We start from the raw sequence: 23,882 nt of genomic DNA, 5'->3' as shown, positions 1-23,882 counted from the left end.
CCCAACTAAGGACGGCTAATCCAACGGCTCTCTTTTTTTTGTAAAATGTTGAGATTAGAAACGGCCATAATTCTTTCATTTCTCAACCTTTAAAAAAAATAAAAACATCTCCATAATCCTTGGGAAGTTTGCTTTCATACGCTGTATCACACCCGATTCAAGTCTTCTTCAATAAAATGCTACGAGCGAAGACCATATACCATCACGGGCCACAGCATTAGGCACCACGCATTCAACTCATTACTCATTTCAAATATAATATAATTATAATTTAAATTAAAATATAATTTTACTGGTGTTTTTCAATAGAAACAAATTATTTTGAGGCATAAAGGTGACAGCATGCAGTGCAATAGGAATAATTAACCCAAATGTGACAAAGTCATATATGTCATGTCTTCTATGGTGCCAGCCTGAAGAAATGTAATACCACGATCCCCAAAGTGCGCATTCCGTATGTGACATCAGCTGACTGGTAAAGAGAATAGTACGGACATGTTGATTGGGTACGTCTCAAACACTCCTTAAACACTCCCATGACTAATTCAAGGCCGTTTTGCGCAATCCACGGGGTGTCGAAAGCGCTTCTTAAAGGACAACTTTAGTTTTTTTCAACCAAGGTTTATGTTTTAGGTTGTTATTAGAGAAACTAAAAGATGGGTGTTATTTTTTTTCCATTTGCTGCTTTCTTTCGTTTTAGGGATTTTAGCTGTTTTGTACAGGGGGGAGGGGGCATTCGAGCATGGGGCTAAATATGTATTTCTTTACAAAATATTAGGGAGATTTATTTTTTTATTATTTACTATAGCCCTAATAAACCCCAAGAAATTACATCTGGCCACAGAAGATCACAGGATCTACTGAATGTGAAGGTAGCCTACTGGGGGGAAGCCACACTGTGTGTATAGGCTCAATATGTCAGTTTGACACATTCAGTAGATCTCGTGATGTTTTGTGGCCAGATGAAATTTCCAGGGGTTTATTAGGACTATAGTAAATAATTAAAAAATAAATCGCTATAAAATGTTGTAAAAAAGTATATATTTAGCCCCTTGCTCGAATGCCCCCGCCCCCCTGTAAAAGGTAAAAACTAGACTAAAATGTTAGGAAGGGACTAGTGCACAAGAGATCCAGTATAATGAATTTTACACTTGGTTGCATGCTGAAAATATTGTGAGCTTGTAGATCGGCTATTTTCAAGTATAAAATCAGTCATTACAACGGCATCAATCAAATACATTTTAGTCGACTAAGTCAACTGTAGATTTAGTCGACTAAAATCTCATGATATTTAGTCGACTAAAACTAGACTAACACTAAAACATTCCAGGTGACTAAAATATGACGAAAACTAAAATAGAAATTTGCTGCCAAAAACAACACTGCTAGCACCTATAATAAAAGGCTTGCATTGTCCGAGCTGCTCCAGTCAGTCTTCTCCTTCTTCAACATAATTCCACACTCAGTTGCACATAATGGCAGAATGGGTCGTGAGATTCTATGTATCTATACATGAGTCAATGTGTGGGTGTTTTGTTTTTTTAATTGTATTGTCAGTATAAAGGAAAGGCCATTGAACCCGTAATTAACTACTCAAGTTGACTAAAAAAGCATTATTTACCACAACAGGGTTAACACAGGAGGAGCAGAAGACCGGGAAACCATCTGTGTTTAGCTATACATACTTTATAAATCTTAGGATTTAGAACAGCATTCTCAAAAAAAGCAGTACATTTGCTATGTTTGTACCTTTTTTGAAAAATCTTGAAAGTGTTAAATGATAAATGTGACCATTGACCGAGATCCTGCCATCCTGCAACCTCCAGCTGTTCACCAGAGGAGAAAAACTGAAGTTATTTATATTTTATCCAAAATGTGTTATAGCACAGGCAGACTCTACACATACATACTAGAGCATGTCTGAAATAAATATTAGGTGTAATGTTAGAGACCACAGAAGTGAACCTTTCAAGCCTGTTTTCTCAACTCGCTGTTTTCTGCAAGACATTACTCTATAAGCCATATCTCCTAAATTGGTGGGTCAAACTGAACAACCAATATGTCAATTTGAAGCTATGATTCCCTGCTTTCATATGACATGAAAAAACAAAAATGTAAAAAAATAATCCAATGGCAGTCCCTCAGTCAAATTTGGCCACAGATGTTTAAGAATTTGCATCGGATGATGGTTTGATGATAAACATTGAAACAACCTACCTTCCTCAACAGACACGCTGCCTGTATAGATTAACTGGCCAGGGCCCTGGGTCAGCACCAAGCCAAAACTGAGGACACAAAATGGTTGGGAAAACCATGATTTTTTTTGACCAACCTAAAAGCTACACAAACTTCCTGATGAAATAGTATGTCACATACTGCCATCTAGTGGAGAAAGTGTACACCTTCAATAACAGGGTTTCATTATTGTGTCTGGGAGACCAATAATATAAATATACAATATAAATGTATGGTAATTAGACAATGACAATAACATCCACAATGTAGACATGAAATATGCATTTGGTTTACCTGAACGGGGTGTCATCAATGTTTGTATAGAAATAGTCATTGACTAGATAAAAGGGTCTTTTCTGTTGGAAGAACAACAGAACAAAGTCATTATGTGAGGACATTTTGTCATTTGAAATGTTTTATCCATCAGCTAATCATCAATGATAGCAAAAACATCTCGATGACTTTTCTGTACTTTTACAAGATAGGACTACACAACCGTACGTATGTTGGCAGACAGACAACATCACAGTTGAATCAATTATATGTGTATATTTTTAAGACCTCTAAAATGAGAAATAAATAAATAATAGGCTAAATAAACTAATAAAAAGACCACAAATATTATCAAAAGTAACCAACAAACTAGACCTGAAAGGTTTGAAAAGACATGACCTACACAGTGTTGATTTCGTCGACTAAAACTAAGATGAAAAATGTTCGTCGACTACCTTTTTTCACTGACGAAAACTACCGTAAATGGAAATGAAAACTGAGCTACGATGACTAAAAACTAAGACAAAATATACTGACAATTTCGTCAACAAATACAAACTAGACTAAAATGTTAGGAAGGGACTAGTGGTCAAGAGATCCAGTATAAGTCATTTTACAATTAGTTGCATGCCGAAAATAGCCGATCTACAAGTGGGTTTGTAGCTATTTTCAGCAAGTGAATTTTTTTTTCATTATGACGGTATCATGGCCCGCCAATAAATAAACTGTAGTTTAGTCGACTAAAATCTTATGATATTTAGTTGAGTAAAACTAGACTAACGACATTCCAGGTGACTAAAATGTGACTAAAACTAAATGAAAACTATTCAAGGGACTGTGACTAAAACTAAAATCAAATGTTGCTGCCAAAAACAAGACTTGACCTATACACAGCACGGTGATTTATACCACATTACCACTCACCCCTTTATCTATAGATGCTCTGATGTTCAGACTATATGTCCCAGTCTCTCCTCTCACCATGGCAGTTCTTAACTGAGAACATTACATTTGATATAGTGTCAGTCTCTCACACTGTAGACCCTATAGTGTGTCTACGTTGCTCACTATATAGGTTAATTGTTATAAAATATTGCATTAAAGGTTACATTCAAAATCAGCATCATACAGTAAGCTTAGTAGCGAGAGAGAGAAACAGAATGAAGCATGCAACACTGTAGGTGCGTGCGCATGTCTGTCTGTCTGTCTGTCTGTGCGTGTGTGAACGTAGAATAATTCTGCTGAAAATAAATCAAATAAAACAAATCTAAGCAACAACAAAAGAACATGCCACGTTCGGCCTGTATAAGTGTAGCTCAATACGTTTTGGCAAGTGACAGCATTGTGCAATGGAGTGTTTCTTTTAATATTGATACATGTAATGAAGCTTATTTTTCATTTTCCATGCCTGCTTGTCCGGGTGTAGAAGTTATTATAGTGTCATCAGAGTATAATGCTTAGTAAGGCAGTTACGGGCATGTCGGACAAATATTGAAAAACCACAAGAATATGGATTTTTGTTTTAGTTTGTGCATGTGCGTGTGTGTGTGTGTGTGTATTTACTGTCTCATCTATGTCCTCCCATTCCACCTCGTTCAGGTCCACACTGTTGTAGTTGGGTTTGGGCTTCAACTTCTTGCCATCTTTGTACTGTTGAACAGGGCCACACACACACACACACACACACACACACACACACACACACACACACACACACACACACACACACACACACACACACACACACACACACACACACACACACACACACACACACACACACACACACACACACACACACACACACACACACACACACACACACACACACACACAGAGAGAGAGCGAGTGAGAGGGTAAAGTATAAAGGTATAAAGTCGTCGTATACATCAGTGGTCCGGGGACCACTAGCTTGGTCTTTGAGGAGGTTCCGGTGGTCCCCAGCTAAATGATGGAGAGTTTGTAACCAAACTATCAAGATTTAAATTATTGTTGCCTTAATGAATTTACAGTACAAGAAGTCTACACAATTAGAGAATGTAGAAGAATTGTTCATCAACGTTTGCCTGCCTCTCCTTATGGTACCACACCACTGGTATAGATTAAACAGGTCTAAAATGGTGGGATAAAATGTTTCTTTTACATGTGATGTCCAGAGTTATAAGACTCACCAGCGGACGCAGGTCAGGGTGAGCCAGGATGTAACCATTGTTGGTAATGAGGAAGGCATAACCATGGGCACCCAGCTGGAGATGAAACAACAGAGCTTACAGTCACATACATGCTTCCATCATTAAACCTACAGACGGTACAGTCACATACATGCTTCTATCATTAAACCTACAGAGGGTACAGTCACATACATGCTTCTATCATTAAACCTACAGAGGGTACAGTCACATACATGCTTCCATCATTAAACCTACAGAGGGTACAGTCACATACTGTACATGCTTCTATCATTAAACCTACAGACGGTACAGTCACATACCTTACATGCTTCTATCATTACCACGGAGGTCTAAAAGACTGAGTTAGTTGAACCAAAAATAGCCAGTTTGTGGTGCTAAAACCTTTTAAATCGCTCAGGCTTAAAATGTTGGAGAAAGAAAGAAAGAAAGAAAGAAAGAAAGAAAGAAAGAAAGAAAGACAAAACTTTGACCAACCATGTATCTGGGAGCCAGTTTCATGACCTCCATCAGGGGGATATCAGAGCCCACCACCCCCAGTAGGATTCCATGGGACAGCTGGGGAGAGAGAGAGAGAGAGAGAGAGAGAGACAGGTGATAGAGGTCAATGTCTCGGGAATGATCATCACAGCATTTAATAAAATACATGCTGCAAAATATGCACCACGTCCACGTACGGCATGCATGTTGAATCATACAACGTTTAACTACTTTTCTAGATACTTCTAGAGTCAATTCCACTGACATTGCGAGGGCTCATTTCCTCCTCCTCAGAAATATTCAAGTTGACATCTTACAGTATAAAGGTGGTTTCAGACGGAGAGAGTCTGGATCAGCGACACACACAGGAAAAAAAGCTCACCACAATCCAGTCACCCACGGGCGTGTTTACAAGAGAGCATGCGCGGGACAATTTCACGGGACCGCGCCACCTCAACTTCTCCGCACGTTTCCAAAATAAACGCACACGTCTCATTGAAAATGAATTACCAAGGGGCATCAGTCGCGGGTGGTTTATACATGAATAAAAGGCCTTCATAGACGGGATAAGCGAGTGCAGAGGCTGGATCAGTCTGTTTCATGAGGGGGGCGTGGGACGCATAGTGCGTGGGGAAAAAAAGCTCACCACAATCCAGGTCTAGTCGGTCCCGCGGGTGTGTGCAAGAAACGAGCACACACGCGACAATTAAACCCATTCTGGGCGGGAACCACTTTTGGTGTTTTAATCATTATGTTATGCTTCAGCTGTTGATAAATAGCAGATCTACAAGCTCATAGCGTGGATATATTCTTTCTGAGCGAACGTTTTGTAACTCAAATGTTTGCTTATGGGGAGGTCACTAGCTGGAACTGCATATTTTTAGATGGGGGTCGGTGGCCAAATACATACAATTATATGGGTCCTTGACATGAAATAGTTTGAGAACCACTGACATAGAAACATAGGGTTTTCAGAAAACTGTCAGGATTTAGAAGACATTTTGTAGAATCGTCCTCATCAACTTCTCCGTGCGTCCCAAAATAAACACATTGAAAATTAATTTCCAAGGTGCACGTCAGTCGCATGGATAAAACATGAGTGGTTTACTGACCGTTTCCTTCTTCTTGCTGAACACTGGCATGGCCACAGAGGTCATGAGGAGCAGACTCTGAGCCTTGGTGTAGAAGAGCTGAGAATGGAGACACACAGCACAACCGTTACATTCATTTTACGTTATGCGTAGCATCCACCTCTATTATTGGGCTATGAGAAAACTAAAAATGACACGGATGAGATTAAAAAACAGGCCTGTGTTACTGCCTCATTAACGCATTGTTGATAGGCCTAATCGAAGACTTTATATTTGTAAGCAAAAGCAACTAATCCAGGATCCATTTATTCATGTCATCTACACCTGGCAAAGGCCTTTTCTGATCTAAACATTGATCTGGGAAATAATATTTTGTTCTGAAGCATTGTTTTTTTTTAATTATCTTACACATTAACCACATACAGTACGAAACAACAGTATGTACCAGTTGTCTCTGTATACTCCAGGGGGCAGTATGGGACATCTTTCACAGCTGTATCTATTGCAGTTCATGATGTAATGTAGATTTTGGCTCGAAATTGAGCAGAGATGATGATGTGTTTGTATTCCAGTGTTGATTTCGTCGACTAAAACTACCTATTTTCACCTACGAAAACTAAATGGAAACTACAAGCTCACAACGCGTCGCGCTGCAACACGTTGTGTGGGCTTGTAGATCAGCTATTTTCAGCAAGTGTAAAAACATCAAGGCCTGCCAAAATAAATTTTGTTCGAATAAATCAACTGTAGATTTAGTCGACTAAAATCTTATATTTAGTCGACTAAAACTAGACTAACACTAAAACATTCCAGGTGACTACAATGTGACTAAAACTAAATGAAAACTATTCAAGAGACTATGACTAAAACTAAAATCAAAATGTTCTGCCAAAACCAACACTGTGTAAAACACTGAAGATGATTATGAGTCAATGTGAGTTTCATGGAGGGAACGCGCAACAGTCAGAAACAGGACATATGTTTTTCACTCCGTTTTACCTCCTTGGTATTGGGCAGCTGAAGGGATCCAGTGCAATGGAGGAATGGATCCAGTATGATAGAGGGATGGATCCAGTGCAATGGAGGAATGGATCCAGTATGATAGAGGGATGGATCCAGTGCGATGGAGGGATGGATCCAGTGCGATGGAGGGATGGATCCCGGATGAAAGATGGAAGTATAGAGTGACAGGGAGGAGAACAGAACATGAGTAATTTAACACTAGTAAAATCAGACAGAAGTAGCATGTGCTTAAATTCATATTTAGAAAATGTTTCAGATGTCAAACATTTCTGAGATGATAGAATGGTGATGGATGATGATGGTCATGGAAGGGGGAACCTTCTGAAAGCTTCATGGGCCAAAGATAATCAACTTCAAAATCTAAAACAAACGGTCAAAATGACCTCTCATACACGCTAGTGGGGAGAACACATGACATTGTTTCCATTCCAAAAAGCTTATTATAGTATGCAATACGTGAAAAAAGCACTTCCTTTGTGTAAATAATGTGATATTTAACCCACGCAAACCCATATATACTATACATTCATTGACTGGAGTCGATCCCCCACGGCTCTATACTTGGTCTGCTACTTTTTACTCTCTACAAAACTAATCTACAGGCTCACGGTCGATGCCAAATTTTGCATGCCAACGATGAACCTCTGCCCCACATTTTCCAGAACGGCCTGTTTTTGATATTACTCCTCCAGATTCTGTCCAAAAATCCCGCAAATCGTTACACAGTATCTCTATAGTCATGTGTTCAAGACGGATCTGTCCGATATTTCATATTCCATCCTAATTGGTTAACATTGGCTTTCAAAGTTTGCAGGATTTGCCCGTTTTGAACAAAATGCCTCAAATCATGAACGCATCGTGCAATTTACGTGAAATCTTTCACTGACTTTCCTACTAGGCTGAGGAATATATCCCACCCTTTTCACATTGGCCTGTTATAGGGCCACCAACAGGTGGATCTTTGCAAGACACATTTTTGGAACAAAATGTCTCAAATCATCCAATTGCCATCCAAGGCGTAAGAAGAAATGGCACCCTTATCACATTGGCCTATTATAGCGCCACCAGGAGGCCACAATCTGCCCTGCCCTGGTGGAGACCTGTGCCCTGAGAGGGGCACTTTATCTATTTATATCTGCTTCTATAATGTATCCCACTGTCACCATAATGTACCAGTATATCATGTGTATGCTTATACTGTATACTGTATGTCAGTCACACTATACCATGTTGATATTCTGATCTGTCTTTCTACCTTTCTTTAAAGTGCAATGAATGAAGCATGCCGTTGGTTCACGCAGGACACTGGTGTCATACAGATATCATCAGTCGTCAGTCTGCTGATTTGAAACTAATCGGCCAGGTTTTTTCCTAACACCAATCACAGCCTATTTACAAGGCAGTTCATTTAAATATGGCTTCCACCTACACTGGATAGCAGCAATTCCACTGCTGCTGGCGAAGCTTTGCCTCCACCACCCGCCCCGGCCTCCACTTGTATAGTTCAGATAGTCTTGCATAGCTCAGAAGTTAAACTGAAATTCAAGTCTTTGCATGGCTCTAAAGTTAAACTGACGAACAATGCTTTGCCTGGCTTAAGGTTTAAGTGAAATTCAATCTTTTGAATGCCTTGCTTTAGGTCTACTCTGGTATGCCCTTGGCTATAATTCAGGGCAGAGAGCAGAGCCATCAAAGACATGTATTCCATTTGTTGCAACACATGGTCAAATCGTATAACGTGAGTGCCCCTGATTGAATAGGAGCTTGTACGAGAAAATAATTTCACCCACTTTAATTTTTTATTTTTTACACCTGTAAACCTGTGAGGTGACAATACAGTTGAGTTGAGAGAACAGAGAGGCTGGGGTTCATGTGGTTTACTTGATTTTCTTTTTCCTCCAGGGAAAGTTTTTTTTTGAGTGGCTGTGTCCCTGGGTCTGTCCTCATGTGTCCGAGCACGAAAACAGCGTTATAGGCACGTTTGTGTCACTGTTGCATAGCCTAACACACAGACACAGGCCAGGGAGGAGGGCTTGTACAGTACAGTACAGTACAGTACAGTACAGTACAGTACAGTACAGTACAGTACAGTACAGTACAGTACAGTACAGTACAGTACAGTACAGTACAGTACAGTACAGTACAGTACAGTACAGTGGTGCATTTTTATCCACATTCATACACCGATTGGGGTTCAGTGTCTTGCCCAAGGACACTTCGACATGTAGACAGGAGGAGATGGAATTCAAACCTACCTCCTGAGCCACAGTACAGCACCACTCACTGGGTTAGTGACGGGTCTGATTTGTTTTAATCTTCTTTCCTGAACGTCAATGCAGCGTGACTCACCACAGTGTCCATGTAGGCCTCGGTCCAGATGATGTCATGATCGTGGTTGATCACCATAGGCCGGCTGAGGACATGCAGGTATTCCATGACGTTCTCCTGGACGTCCGCCAGGGTGGAGATGTGTGTGTAGAAGCCTGGTGGGGGACGGACACAGACGGAGACAGCGGGGAGACCAGTGAAGACATGACAACGAACAAGAAAAACACATACTGTACTGTGTGTGTACAGCTATGTACATGCATACAAACACTACCTGTGCGCATTTACAGTACATTGATATTGTTCTCACTGGAATGAACCAGTAAATTCTTCATGTTGGTTCAACAGATAGCATGTAGAATATGAACACTCACACTCACACACACACACACACACACACACACTCACACACACACACACACACACACACACACACACACACACACACAAATGTCCTACCCTTGTTATTACAGGCAATCCACTTGGTATTTTGTGAAAAGGTCATCTCTCTTCCGATGAGGTACGTGAACACTCGGACCTGAGACACAGAGGTAGAGGTTTTAGAGTACAAGCTCACAACGAAATAATAGCAGATCTACAAGCTCTCAACGCGACCTTGTAGATCAGCTATTTTCGCGGCGCAACCCAGCACTCTTTAGCTAGTGGAGATGCAGGTGTAACGACATTGATTTCTAAACAAATTTGTTCAACGCAAAATGCGGCGTTCAAGTTCAGGAGATTTCGGAAAAAAAGCAACTCTCCTGAATGCTGCCTAACGGCATGGCATGGAAAGGAGTGGCATTTGCATCACTTAAATGTTGCATGCCCGACAGCAAATATATAGTAAATGGAATATTGATATTGATAATATTAATTATGTTCTAAACGGTACAATATATAACGAAAGGCATGTGTGGAGTACACTATATGGTATTATAGTGTATTGTAAATGCTGTATTATTACCCGGCGCTCAGGCCAGTTAAATTCCTCAAAGACGGCCTCAAAGTCCTCCATGGCTCCATCTGTGATCAGCATGATGGCCTGGTTGCACATGCTTCCCTGGCCGTTGGCCCTGACCTGGGGAGGAAGCAGCACACAGGGAGTCCTCAGAGCCATGCCAACGTGTCTTTATACAGCAAGGAATACCTCAGGGAGTCAGCACGCCATGCCAACATGTATTTATACAATACCTCAGTCAATGAGGGGGAAGAGACTATAAGAGCATATTGAATGAATACAGGGTGCATGGTGGGAAGTAACGAAGTACATTTACTTAAGTACAATTATTTACTTCTACTCCATAACATCTCAGATCCAAATATTATATACAGTGTGTGTATGTATATATATATATATATATATATTTGACCCACAGGACATTGTCAATTTGTCAGACACAAACCTCATTGAGTATTTTGAAGGCCTCTTTCATGGCCTTTGCGATTTTGGCCTCTCCTTTCACATGAAGGTCTTCTACCAGCATTTTGAAATGCTGCAAACAGAGGGAAAGAGACACTTGAAGTTAGCTAACCGCTCGTAAAAAAATTAATACTTTTTTTTTTACCTAAAATGTGCTTGTACAGCCTTCAAATTCAATTAAACCTAACCAAACTAGAACTATAGAAAATGGTCAGAAGGTGGTGATTATAAACAAAATGTGTGGCTGGATTGACAGACCATAGGACAGACAGACTGACTGCCAGACTAAATGTGCTCCTCTTGCATTGCAAGCCGTAGCCCTACTTACAATTCATACACAGTCTACTATACTGAGACTGTGAGACAAATACTGTGTGCATGATGCCAGTTGCATGTATGAATACACAAAATTATTCAAAGTGAAAATGTTAAACATGCTATGTGCACAACCACAGACACAGACACAGACACAGACACAACACACACACACACACACACACACACACACACACACACACACACACACACACACACACACACACACACACACACACACACACACACACACACACACACACACACACAATGTGCGTATTCTCAAGCAGCAGCTTGCCCATGTTTGCTCCCTGATTTCCAGGAAGAGGGCCAAATGGCTGAGGCCTTTACTGTATGACAGCTATTGTACAGTATGTACTAGCACTGTGTGCGTGCGTGTGTTCACAGGGTTGGGGGCAGCCAAAGCCCTAACGTATATCGCCCCAGGTACAGTACTATCACTTATAGTTGAGTAATGTGTGACCAGTAGTACCATGTCCAAATGGTGTTATAGAGCGTCACCGTCACAGGCCCCCTTTCATGACGACGCCAGGCCCAGGAAATAATTACCAATGCATTTTTCCCATAGACAACGTATTTATTTAAAGACCTTATAAGCGTACAAATAATGACAGTAAACACAATATTTTGTACCAAACAATTAATTACAAAGAAGAAAAACAACAAAAAAAGTTTTGTAACCTGCCGTTTTCTTCTTCTTTCTAATTATTTGTTCGGCCCGAAAGATTGTGTTTGTTGTCATGATTTCTCACAACTCGAGTTGGCTTTGTACGAGGCTTAAATGGTATTTAAATAAATACTTTTTGAAATGTATATGAGGAAAATGAACGGGGAATCATTTACTGGGCCCTGGTAGGGGGCGGGACTGCGACCATGCAGTGAGTGTTACCTCCCTCTAATGGAATGGCTATGGCTGTCCACAGCTCTCCCTCTCCGTTAGGAGTCTCAGTGGAAGGATGAGCAGCTAAAGCCTCCATGAAACCCTTAATGGGCTTAACATTTTCTTACCTCTCTGTTGTCCAAGTCCGCCTGGACCAGGGTGCCTCTGAAGCAGGGTTCCACATAGCGCACGTAGTCGGTGTACTGTGGGGCACGGAGACATCAGAGACAATGAAACACAGACCGCAGCAATGACTGGATAATGATAATTTGATTATTATTAGTTACATCAGGCGTGGGCAACTTTGAGGATGTAGAGAGGGCCACTATATCTCCACACTCACTCAAGAGGGCCACATTGCATATTTCTGTTGTAGCAAAAAATAGCCGATCTACAAGCTCAAAACTATTTGAATTCAAATCCTGAATATTTTTTGAATTGGAATCCTGAAAAGTAACATTTTTATTTAGTATCAATTACATTTAGTTATAGTTAGTTAGATGTTAGTAACATTTTAATACCAGTCATTAACTATTTTTTTTGCTACATATATAGACTTAAAGCGTACTGTAATTAAAGCGGATCATGTTTGCAACAGCTGAAATATATCAGTGTTCTGATTTTAACCTGTGGTTAAAAGTGATGGTGGGGGCCTCATGTTTGCATCTTTGCAACAGCTGAAATATATCAGTGTTCTGATTTTAACCTGTGGTTAAAAGTGATGGTGGGGGCCTCATGTTTGCATCTTTGCAACAGCTGAAATATATCAGTGTTCTGATTTTAACCTGTGGTTAAAAGTGATGGTGGGGGCCGCATGTGGCCCCCGCGCCGCCAGTTGTGTCAATAATTTGACACTCATGGAGGTTTTGACCTGAGGGTCCCTTTTTTGTTTACACTTTAAGAGATAAACTGACACTTTTCCATTCATGAAAGTAGAATGAAAGGATCGTATCATGTCGAAAGTGACTTTCTCTCTTAGCTACCTGTGCCCCATACTGCTCCCCATACTGCTCAAAAGTAGGAATGGAGCTTGTTAATTAGGGGTCAAGCCCAAATAAGGGCATAGACCAAGCCCCCAGAAAGGCTGCCCCAACGTTGAAGCCGCCGAGACATAGTGGTCAAAGCTGGAACTGCAGGCGGCCTGGGCCGTGGGCTCAGTGGTCCAGGCACCTTGGCTGGTAATCCAGTCTGGCAGTGTGCGGCGGGTGTGATGATTTGATTGGCTGAGCACGGAATGTGATGATGTATGATGATAAGAGTGCCCCTCACAAGTGTGATTTCTTATTTATTACGCATAACGTTTTTGACGGCTTGACGCCGTCTTATGGCTGCTTGCAGCTATATTTCCAGCTTTGAGTTTGTGTAAAAGACAAACATTGTCCTAACACAAACATTGCACCAGCCTTAGTAATGTGTGTTTCACATGACATTGTTTGCAGCCACTGAGCTTAAAGCAACTCCTTAGATAACTAGCCCTGTTGCTGCCAGCTCAAATTGGATCGTCTACAAAGATCCAGATTGGATCATTGAGCAGGAGTCATGTTGAAGTCATGCTGAGGAACATGTTGAAAAACTGTGAGCGAGAGGAGGCCAGGAATGGATGACCACTGTCACTGAGGAAGCAGAGATGAAGGAAATATGGTTTTGTCACCTGCCTAAAATAATGGCCTATGTAAAAAAAATGCCTAAATCAGCTCTGGCAACCTCTGGTAAAATGGCATATATCCTTATTGAAAAGATCATGCTGGCTAAAAACAAATCAAATCTGTAATCATGAGTAATTATCAGCTCTATTTATCACTGGTGTCATTTCTCACCTCACACTCCGGTTGTTCTGTCCCCTGTACAATGTTTATTTGTTCCTGTATTGTATTGTATGTGTTTTAGTATGTTCCCACCCCAGTAGCATAATGGTCTCCGATGTCAATAATGTAACCTAGGCGCTTTTTATATTGCCTAAGTCAAAGACAATGTTATGTAACTTAAATTAGAAAATTGGCCTAAGTCTGGAGTAAGTTACTTACTTGTCAGGTTTACAACTGTCTATGTCAAAAGTCAAAAACACAGTCATTTAATCCTCTTATGTTACATCACTGACAGACAGTGTTATTTCTACAGTATGTCAATAGTCATAGATTGATATAAATTAGGCAAGACTTGTCTGTCGCAAATTTTAGATTTCCTGTTTTACACACCATTATAATGTTTTGATTATAACACCCAATTATGAATGAATGTCAGTCTCTACAGTAGTTTTCGTTTTCCTCAGAATATGTATGACACTTATTTACTACGTCTGGCACATTATGAGTCCACTAACAGTACTAGTGGTTCTCAAATGTTTTATTTGCAAGGATCAACATAACTCCTGGGAGTGTCCAAATATGACTCTCTCTCAGGGATACTGACCCTGTGTTTCTGGTATTGTCTGTCTCATTTTATGTCCATGAAATTCCAAAAATGTAATTTTGACAGAAAATTCCCCCACAAGACAACATGGCCGATGACCCCTGCATGTAACATAATTTGTTTTGGTACTTCAGAACATGACATGGGCCATTATTTTAGCAAGGTTTGCATCCTTTAAGATAGATTCAAGTCTGACTCTTGCTTTACGCAACCAGAGACCGAGGACAATCTACACTCAACCAGACAGAAGACAATCTTCACTCAACCAGAGACAGATCGAGAGGACAATCTTCTCTCAACCAGACAGAGGACAATCTTCTCTCAACCAGACAGAGGACAATCTTCACTCAACCAGACAGAGGACAATCTTCTCTCAACCAGATAGAGGACAATCTTCACTCAACCAGACTGAGGACAATCTACACTCAACCAGACAGAGGACAATCTTCTCTCAACCAGAGACTGAGGACAATCTACACTCAACCAGACAGAGGACAATCTTCTCTCAACCAGAGACAGATCGAGAGGACAATCTTCACTCAACCAGACAGAGGACAATCTTCACTCAACCAGACAGAGGACAATCTTCACTCAACCAGACAGAGGACAATCTTCACTCAACCAGACAGAGGACAATCTTCACTCAACCAGACAGAGGACAATCTACACTCAACCAGACAGAGGACAATCTTCTCTCAACCAGACAGAGGACAATCTTCACTCAACCAGACAGAGGACAATCTACACTCAACCAGACAGAGGACAATCTTCTCTCAACCAGACAGAGGACAATCTTCACTCAACCAGACTGAGGACAATCTACACTCAACCAGACAGAGGACAATCTTCTCTCAACCAGAGACTGAGGACAATCTACACTCAACCAGACAGAGGACAATCTTCTCTCAACCAGAGACAGATCGAGAGGACAATCTTCACTCAACCAGACAGAGGACAATCTTCACTCAACCAGACAGAGGACAATCTTCACTCAACCAGAGACTGAGGACAATCTACACTCAACCAGACAGAGGACAATCTTCTCTCAACCAGACAGAGGACAATCTTCACTCAACCAGAGACAGAGGACAATCTTCTCTCAACCAGACAGAGGACAATCTTCACTCAACCAGACAGAGGACAATCTACACTCAACCAGACAGAGGACAATCTTCTCTCAACCAGACAGAGGACAATCTTCACTCAACCAGACTGAGGACAATCTACACTCAACCAGACAGAGGACAATCTTCTCTCAACCAGAGACTGAGGACAATCTACACTCAACCAGACAGAGGAAAATCTTCTCTCAACCAGAGACAGATCGAGAGGACAATCTTCACTCAACCAGACAGAGGACAATCTTCACTCAACCAGAGACTGAGGACAATCTACACTCAACCAGACAGAGGACAATCTTCTCTCAACCAGACAGAGGACAATCTTCACTCAACCAGACAGAGGACAATCTACACTCAACCAGACAGAGGACAATCTTCACTCAACCAGACAGAGGACAATCTTCACTCAACCAGACTGAGGACAATCTTCACTCAACCAGAGACAGATCGAGAGGACAATCTTCACTCAACCAGACAGAGGACAATCTTCACTCAACCAGACAGAGGACAATCTTCACTCAACCAGACAGAGGACAATCTTCACTCAACCAGACTGAGGACAATCTTCACTCAACCAGATAGAGGACAATCTTCTCTCAACCAGACAGAGGACAATCTTCTCTCAACCAGACAGAGGACAATCTTCTCTCAACCAGACAGAGGACAATCTTCACTCAACCAGACAGAGGACAATCTTCTCTCAACCAGACAGAGGACAATCTTCTCTCAACCAGACAGAGGACAATCTTCACTCAACCAGAGACAGAGGACAATCTTTACTCAACAATGTTTGAAAAACATTTTCATAGTTGAAATAGCCGATATACAATGTCACGTGTCAAAATGCCTAAAACGTTTAGGCATAAGGGGTACATACGGTTGTGCGCAAGACACAACCGTACAACCGTACAGCTTGTCTCAAACTACAAGCTGTACGGGTACGTGTGTGCGTCAGTGAATGCATGTATGTGCATCCAATGCTGTGTGTGCTGTGCACGTGTGCGCGCACGTGCATGTCTGTTTCAAAATAATTTAGGCAGGTGTATAATACAGTGCACCTATTTAAAAGCATGTGACGTGACATGGTGAGTATAAACGTGTCTCTTACAGCGATGACGTTGACAAAGTCGTTTTCTCCCAGGGTGTCCAGGATGGTGTTGATGGTGTGTTTGGCGATGGTCATCTTCAGACCCTTCATGCTGCCACTGATGTCCACCATGATGATGATGTCCTTTGGAGACGTGGCCGCCTGGATGTACCTGGAGGCATGGCGGAGGACACAAAGTTGGTCAGTGATCATATTGAAGGGTCCCCGGATGAGGGTTAGCCTTAAAGGTATATTTCACTTAATTCAAATATCACTTATTTTTTTGTTTTGTTGTGATAATCCTCCCTACTATAGAGTGTGCTGGCCCCAGTTAACCCCTGGGGGTCAAAAAACCTTAGGTTTCGTTTTTGACTCTCTATCCTGAATCACTGAATATACCTTTAAAGGACCACTTCACCACTTTTCAACCTATCTTCATATAATAGGTCCTCACTAATGATCATGAAAAAATGGCGCAATTATTTTGTGTGTCATAGGAGGGCTGTGGGCAGTTCAGTCTTCCAGTGACATCATCGATGGGGAATACAAGCTAATAAAAACTGCAGGCTTTCTAGTCCTGCAAAGTTGCAATGCGAAAATGGAAGCCATCGTTCTCACGATAATGAAAATCTAAACATATTTTGTGTAAAAAAATGTCACTGGAAGACGGTTTCTAAACTGCCCACAGCCCTCCTATGAGACACAGACTGAGTCGAAAATCGTGCCATTTTATCATGATTATTAGTGAGGACCTATTATATGAAGATAGGTTGAAAAGTGGTGAAGTGGTCCTTTAATAATTTCTGACTGTACCACGTGCTGTTTACATTCATTCAATCAGAACTTTTCCACCATTTGCAGTTTCAAAAGCATGGGGGAAAAAAATAATAATTAAAAAACAAAGTCGCGGCCCAGGCCGTGGCGTAACGGTCTGGGCACCTGACTGGTAATCCAGTCGCAGTGTGCCGCGGGTTCGACTCCCGAGCCCGACACGGCCTTTACTGCATGTCATCCCCCCATCTCTCTCCCGTTTCCTGTCAGCCTACTGTCTGTCCCTTCAAAAATCAATAAAAGTTGCAACAGTCAACATACAGTGTAAGTGTATACTGGGTATAATTTCTAAAGTTACAATTTAATGAATTTTAAGACCTTTTTATTAACACCAAATTGGCCAAATTGTCAAATATTGCGTAAGACAGTGGCAAACATCGTGAAAATAGACGATGAGCTAGTAGTTGAGCCATTTTCACCTGTCAAACCGAGTTAAACTAAACGTAATGTAGGTGCTCGGTGGAGCAGTGGCAAAGTCCCTGGCCACGTACCACCGGAGGTTCTGGGTTCAAATCCACAGTGGTGCTACGCTGTGCAATGCTCAGCGCTTTGTCGAGCGTCTACACTGTACACAAATACAATTGGCGGACGAAGGCACTTGGTGGTGGATCCTCACTGGCACGTTAGTCAGTCCCAAGGGTCAATTTGTTTTAATAAAGTGGGAGATATGGCTTATAAACTAGCCATAATACTAGCCCTTATACTGTAGCTATGCTGCTATATCGCCTGTCGGCTGGAAACCTCATTATGTCCAAACCTGTTACCACTCAGGAATCAAAGTCAAAAGCATATCAGACCTGCAAGCTAGAATGTGACACGAACAAAGCGACGTGTTTCGAGCTTGCTTTTGTGACGTACTAGTATGAACATGTAGGCCTTCAATTTAGTAAAAAAAAAAAAACTAAAAACACCTCAAATTTAAAAATGGAGATAAGAGGTTCTGCCCGACAGCAACAATATGCTTTAGTCTGCGGGGGGGCTTCCTATTGGCTCACTGAGCTCCTCTTCCCTCTCCCCCCTCTCCCCCCTCTCTCTCCCCCCCCCCCCCCCCCCCCTCCTCTCTCTCTCGTCAAGCCAGATGGCCTGCACCCTAGAGAGGGTCTCAAGGTTTCTTCCTGCTAGAGTCTTTCTTTCCTCGCCAAATGCTTCATGCTCACGTGATCTTGACACAACTTTTTGTGATTTGCCACAATGGTAAAATTAATCCTTTGAGCTGTAATGAAGTCCAAACACTGTCCCCTCACTCACTACTCACTGCTTTCTAATGCATAATATGTACACAAAAATACATTGCCATGTTATGACATTAAACCAAGTCTCATAAAAAGCAATGCACAGAAATGTTACTTAAATGTAGCATTTCTGTTACATTGAACTGCAAAATAAAAGGCAAACGCATACTGTAAAAAAAAAAAGCACTTATATGTAATAGGCTACGGTACATTTTGAGTACCCTAAGGTTTTGAAATGTTGAGTATGGGTCCCCAGCATTTAGAAACTGCTGGATGCTAACTTGCATTATGACGGGTCAAACTAGGGTTTTTTGTAATGATTCTGAATCCATTGCAAGCATTATTTTGGCACAGAAATCACTCCTTGGGCTAAATTTGGCCATAGCCCAAATGTGCTGACCTCATCATATTTGTGATGACGGTTTTTAGCTGAATGGAGGAAATTTCGTGCAAAACTAATGCTTGCAATGGATTCAAATCATGAAAACCCCCTAGTTTGACCCGTCCCATGCTACTTAAAGCATAATGACATTTTGAAAATGTTAGCCTTATATTTGAAAATGATTATGAAAATTGCCCAACATACAGTATGCAAGTTAGCATCCGGCAGTTTCTAAATGCTGGGGACCCATACTCAACGTTTCCAACATAAAACTTTAGGGTACTCAAAATGTCCGGGTTCACAATGGGGCTCTATGGGTTGGCAAGTAGACTACAACTCTGAGAAAGTGATAAAAGCTATTAAAAATAACTTGTTGTAAGTGTAATACAGTATCCCTTTGCGATTACAAACAGAAATACAGTGAATGAAATTGAATGCAATATATGCATTGTGTAAATGTGCTACATTCTGTACGCATCTGTTTTAGCATTATGTTGTACTTTAGCTGTTGAAAAATAGCAAATCTACAAGCTCATAGCGCGGCACGAGCTTGTAGGTCGGCGGCTGATTACATATAATTTTTGGGGTCCTTGTCAGGATTTAGAAGGCATTTGTAGAACCCTTTCTCAGGTCTAAATGGCTTAAGAAATAACATCTCAGATAGAATACACACGCCACCGATTGGCATAACTTATAAATGCATAAATAGTGGCATATGGCGCCCATGTGAGTCCCACTGACCCAGCTACTGATCTGCTATAACAAACTTAAGGAGCAGCTTAAAGTCTTTTCCAGGGGATCAGGGCAATATAGCAGGCTGTGCTGTGCTCTGCCTGGACGCAGTGCACGCTGCGCAGCGCATCGCGCTGTATATGGCAGTATCCATGGACCTAATCTAAAGATCCAGCGCCTGATACCGAGTTGATACAGGCTGTCTTACACGCAATCTTTATCTGTCACTATGCATGGTCGCTTTGGAAAACCTTTTCACTTTTCAATAGCCAAACTTTTTTTCTCTGCAAAGTATACTTTTTGTTGACCAATACCTACAGTGCAGTGAAGCATATGTAGGAAGAAGTCTTAGGCCTGACTCATACCTTCGCAACAGATTGATGTATAGCTGATGCATGAGACGTATTGACTGATGCAAGCTCACAATGCATTTCCAATGGGAGTCACATGGTTTGACTCGGCCGGAAGCCGTACAACACAAATGTTGTGTCAAACCATGTGACTTCCATTGGAAATACATTGGGGCAAGATGTAAACAAACCCTTTCTTTACATCTAGCATGCATCAAGTATGCTAGATGCGAAGGTGTGAGTCAGGCCTAATGCTTCTGTCTTTATGGTATGTTTGTTCCACCCAACATTCTCGTTCTCCTGCTCTGCCACCAAAATGTGGAATGCGCCGATACCATCCAGTATCCAAGGACTGTATAAAGAGGACGAGACGCAAAGACAACATGGCGTCGTACGGGCGACGCCATGTTGCTCCATGGAAGGAAAGAAACATGCGCAATGGGCTATATGCAGCCAACACTTCCGCGTTCAGCTTCCTTGGTCTCAACTGCGCATGTTTCTTTCCTTCCATGGAGCACCATGTGAGCAACATGGCGGCGCCCTTGCGGTATTCGCGTCTCGTCCTCTTTAGACAGTCCTTGCCAGTATCCAGGATGTGTATCATTGGTTTCATTGGCCTGAAAAAGCACCACAATTTGCATTTTCAAAAACAAGGAAAAATTATAATAATAAAAAAAAGTGTCAAATCTTTTGGCCACTTTCCAAAGCTTTTTTTTTTAATGGAATTATACTAATTCCTGGAAGAAGCTGGAATGCCATAGGAGGTGCAACTCTTGCTTACACAGGGACAAAAAACAACTTTATTTGTGCAAGACAGATGTGATGCGTGCATGCGTGTGCGTGCGTGCATGCGTGCTTGCACACGCCTATTCTGCGTAATGATAGCTTGTCCTCATTCTACGTGCCATCTGGTGAACGTGTCAGTGTCAGTGCATGTGAGGATTGCAGTGCGTATAGATCACTGTTTCACAGCCCTGGGTCAAGAGTGGCAACTCAAGATCTGCTTGAGTAATGTGGAAGATTACATTAATGCCACAGACGAAAAACAGTCTATGTCCACACTATTGATCCATAATGTATAAATTATAGATAAGGGTTCAGGACAACGAGGCCTTTTCGTGGAGGGGTCAGAATGAAATTTGGACTTAGACTGTTTTTCGTCTGTGGTACTGATGGTGTAAAATGTAGTTATGGGTCACATCATAATTGCTTAGAATGTCTTTCGCTTATCCCGCGGGAGGATTTAATTTCTTTAGCCCATTACCAAGATTATAATTATTTTAGCCCTACAGGAGTTGTGAAAATAGCCACACTGCTTTCTTTTTTTCTTTTTTCTTTTATATCACCAATGACATACTGTATGATATATTGAAAATGAGGATAGCCAGGAGGATTAAGAAGGTTAAACGTATTCTTTATAAAATATTATATTAGTGCAGGCATGTGCAGAGAGTGTTAGAGAGGCAGGAGCTGAAATCCCATAAGAGGGCACTTTTGGCCCAAAACAGCAAAAATAGCTATATAAAAATAGCTATATATACAAGCTCGTTAAGAGCTTGTAGATCAACTATTTCCGGGGTGCAACCCTCCACTCTTTAGCTAGTGGAGATGCAGGTGTAACGACATGGATTTCGAAACAAATTAGTTCAATGCAAAATGCTGCGTTCAAGTTCAGGAGACTTCGAAAAAAAGAAAATAAATCTCCTGAATGCTGCCTTCCGGCATGGCATGGAAAGGAGAGGAGGGGCATTTGCATTTCTTTCACCACAGTGAATGCTGCATTCGTGGTCTGGAGAGGGCAGTTGTTTTACAGACGGTGTAAAAGGGCAGGAACTGAAGCCCTCCTTTGATGTCTATGTGTGCACACGTCCCTGGTCCCGTCCCACTGTTTGGGACAGTGAATTAGTGGATCACATGACAGGGTCTCAGGGTCTTGGGGATCAGTGGGTCAGTCAGTCTATTCAGGGACCATCAGAGCTTACCAGTTACGGTTCCTACAGTCAAACGCTGCCACCCCGTTAGCATCCGGCGTCCATTTGATACCTGACGGGAAATGACATTACGGTACAGATTATTATCATTATTCACAGTTCAAAAAAGGTTTCAATATGTATATTAAAGCCTCACTATGTAACTTGTTTTTTATGAATAAAATGTAATTGTGTATGGCGGAGTATGTTAACGGGATATTTCATTTCATTTCATTTATTCATTTATTTTTAATAATTATTTTGGGTGTTTTTCTGGAGCGTTGAGAGCGGTGTGAGCGTTGAGAGCGTTGAGAGTGCTGAAAGTGTTGAGAGCGTTGATTTACCTCCAAATATACATACAGTATATATATTACAGCACCCCTACTGAAGGCATAGGTGAACACGGACATTGCTGTTCCTTGGAGTGGTTGCACCACTCAAAAAGAAATGAAAACAGTAAATGACTGCTCCCTCACGTATTAGAACAGGGGTTCTCAACGTTTTTGGATGGGGACCCCCGGGAATGCTTTGGCCGTGTGGCGAACATTATCAGTCACCAGAAAAGATGTTGGGTGTTTTCGATAAATCTATCATGGTTAAAATGACGTTTGAAGTTACAATGGGTTTGTATAGCAAAGGGGGCGGGGCACCTAGAATGAATGAATATCAAATATCTAAATACTGATACCTGATCAGGTCAAGATTAATGTATCCCCTGAGCAAGCAGGCAGGCTCTATTATAGCATGTGCCGGTTCAAATCCGGAGTGGAAGAGGAAAGTTACATATAGTGCTGCTTTTTAATACAGACCAGAACATTTAAAATGTGGGTCATGATAAAGAAAAAATCACACCCGTGTGAACTGAGTGGTGCAAACCCCCCCCCCCCCCACCTCTCTCTCTCTCATTAGCAGGCAACAGTGCAGCACTATCCCTCTCTCTGTTTCTGGCACAACAGAGCCCCTACTGGTACTCATTATACTGGTGCTCATTAACGCAAACACATAGGTGAACACGGGAACACGGACATTGCTGTTGCTTGGAGTGGTTGCACCACTCAAAAATGGTGTCATCATTGTTTGTGAATAAACAGAAGGAAAATAAAAAACGGTTGTACTGCTATCATAACAATGTTTTCCATCTTGGGCTCCATTACCGGGGTAGACTCTGAAGAAGCCGGTGGAGCTGCCAAAGTATTGCCAGGTGAGAGTCGGGTCTTTGTTGAAGTTGTTGATGAAGACGTCGTTCAGCGCCTCGGAGTTATAGATGGCGTTCAGAATGTTGGGGTCTGTGTGTGCAAGACGACAAGATCAGAATGTTGGGTTCTGTGTGTGCATACGACAAGATCAGAATGTTGGGTTCTGTGTGTGCAGACGACAAGATCAGAATGTTGGGATCTCTCTGTGTGTGCAGACGACAAGATCAGTGCCTAGAGCCTGACTTATGCTCGTTGCAGCGTATCATTCGAAAGAAATAACGTAACAAAAATGAGAAAATACGTTATTATTTTTGAGT

At 41.6% G+C, this 23,882-nt stretch overlaps 1 protein-coding gene across 1 annotated transcript in view; it reads right to left on the bottom strand.

Annotated features, from left to right (window-relative positions):
* LOC310857210 (voltage-dependent calcium channel subunit alpha-2/delta-4-like) overlaps positions 1 to 23,882 on the bottom strand; it is a gene marked incomplete at its 3' end in the record, with an annotated part of 124,919 nt that overhangs the window by 83,931 nt on the left and 17,106 nt on the right. Inside the window, exons 6-21 of the mRNA XM_083762820.1 lie at positions 23,524 to 23,655; positions 22,382 to 22,442; positions 16,894 to 17,044; positions 12,384 to 12,458; positions 11,023 to 11,112; positions 10,584 to 10,697; positions 10,079 to 10,157; positions 9,641 to 9,774; positions 7,268 to 7,285; positions 6,290 to 6,367; positions 5,175 to 5,255; positions 4,680 to 4,754; positions 4,072 to 4,158; positions 3,433 to 3,504; positions 2,530 to 2,591; positions 2,218 to 2,285 (exon numbers count right to left, since the gene is read on the bottom strand). Coding sequence (XP_083618946.1) covers positions 2,218 to 2,285; positions 2,530 to 2,591; positions 3,433 to 3,504; positions 4,072 to 4,158; positions 4,680 to 4,754; positions 5,175 to 5,255; positions 6,290 to 6,367; positions 7,268 to 7,285; positions 9,641 to 9,774; positions 10,079 to 10,157; positions 10,584 to 10,697; positions 11,023 to 11,112; positions 12,384 to 12,458; positions 16,894 to 17,044; positions 22,382 to 22,442; positions 23,524 to 23,655 — 1,377 coding nt within the window. The remainder of the gene's footprint in view (positions 1 to 2,217; positions 2,286 to 2,529; positions 2,592 to 3,432; positions 3,505 to 4,071; positions 4,159 to 4,679; positions 4,755 to 5,174; positions 5,256 to 6,289; positions 6,368 to 7,267; positions 7,286 to 9,640; positions 9,775 to 10,078; positions 10,158 to 10,583; positions 10,698 to 11,022; positions 11,113 to 12,383; positions 12,459 to 16,893; positions 17,045 to 22,381; positions 22,443 to 23,523; positions 23,656 to 23,882) is intronic.

The sequence above is a fragment of the Protomyctophum parallelum genome (assembly GCF_964188405.1).
Source record: "Protomyctophum parallelum genome assembly, chromosome: 4".
NCBI classification, from domain to species: domain Eukaryota; kingdom Metazoa; phylum Chordata; class Actinopteri; order Myctophiformes; family Myctophidae; genus Protomyctophum; species Protomyctophum parallelum.
This window is presented reverse-complemented; position numbering and strand designations above follow the sequence as displayed.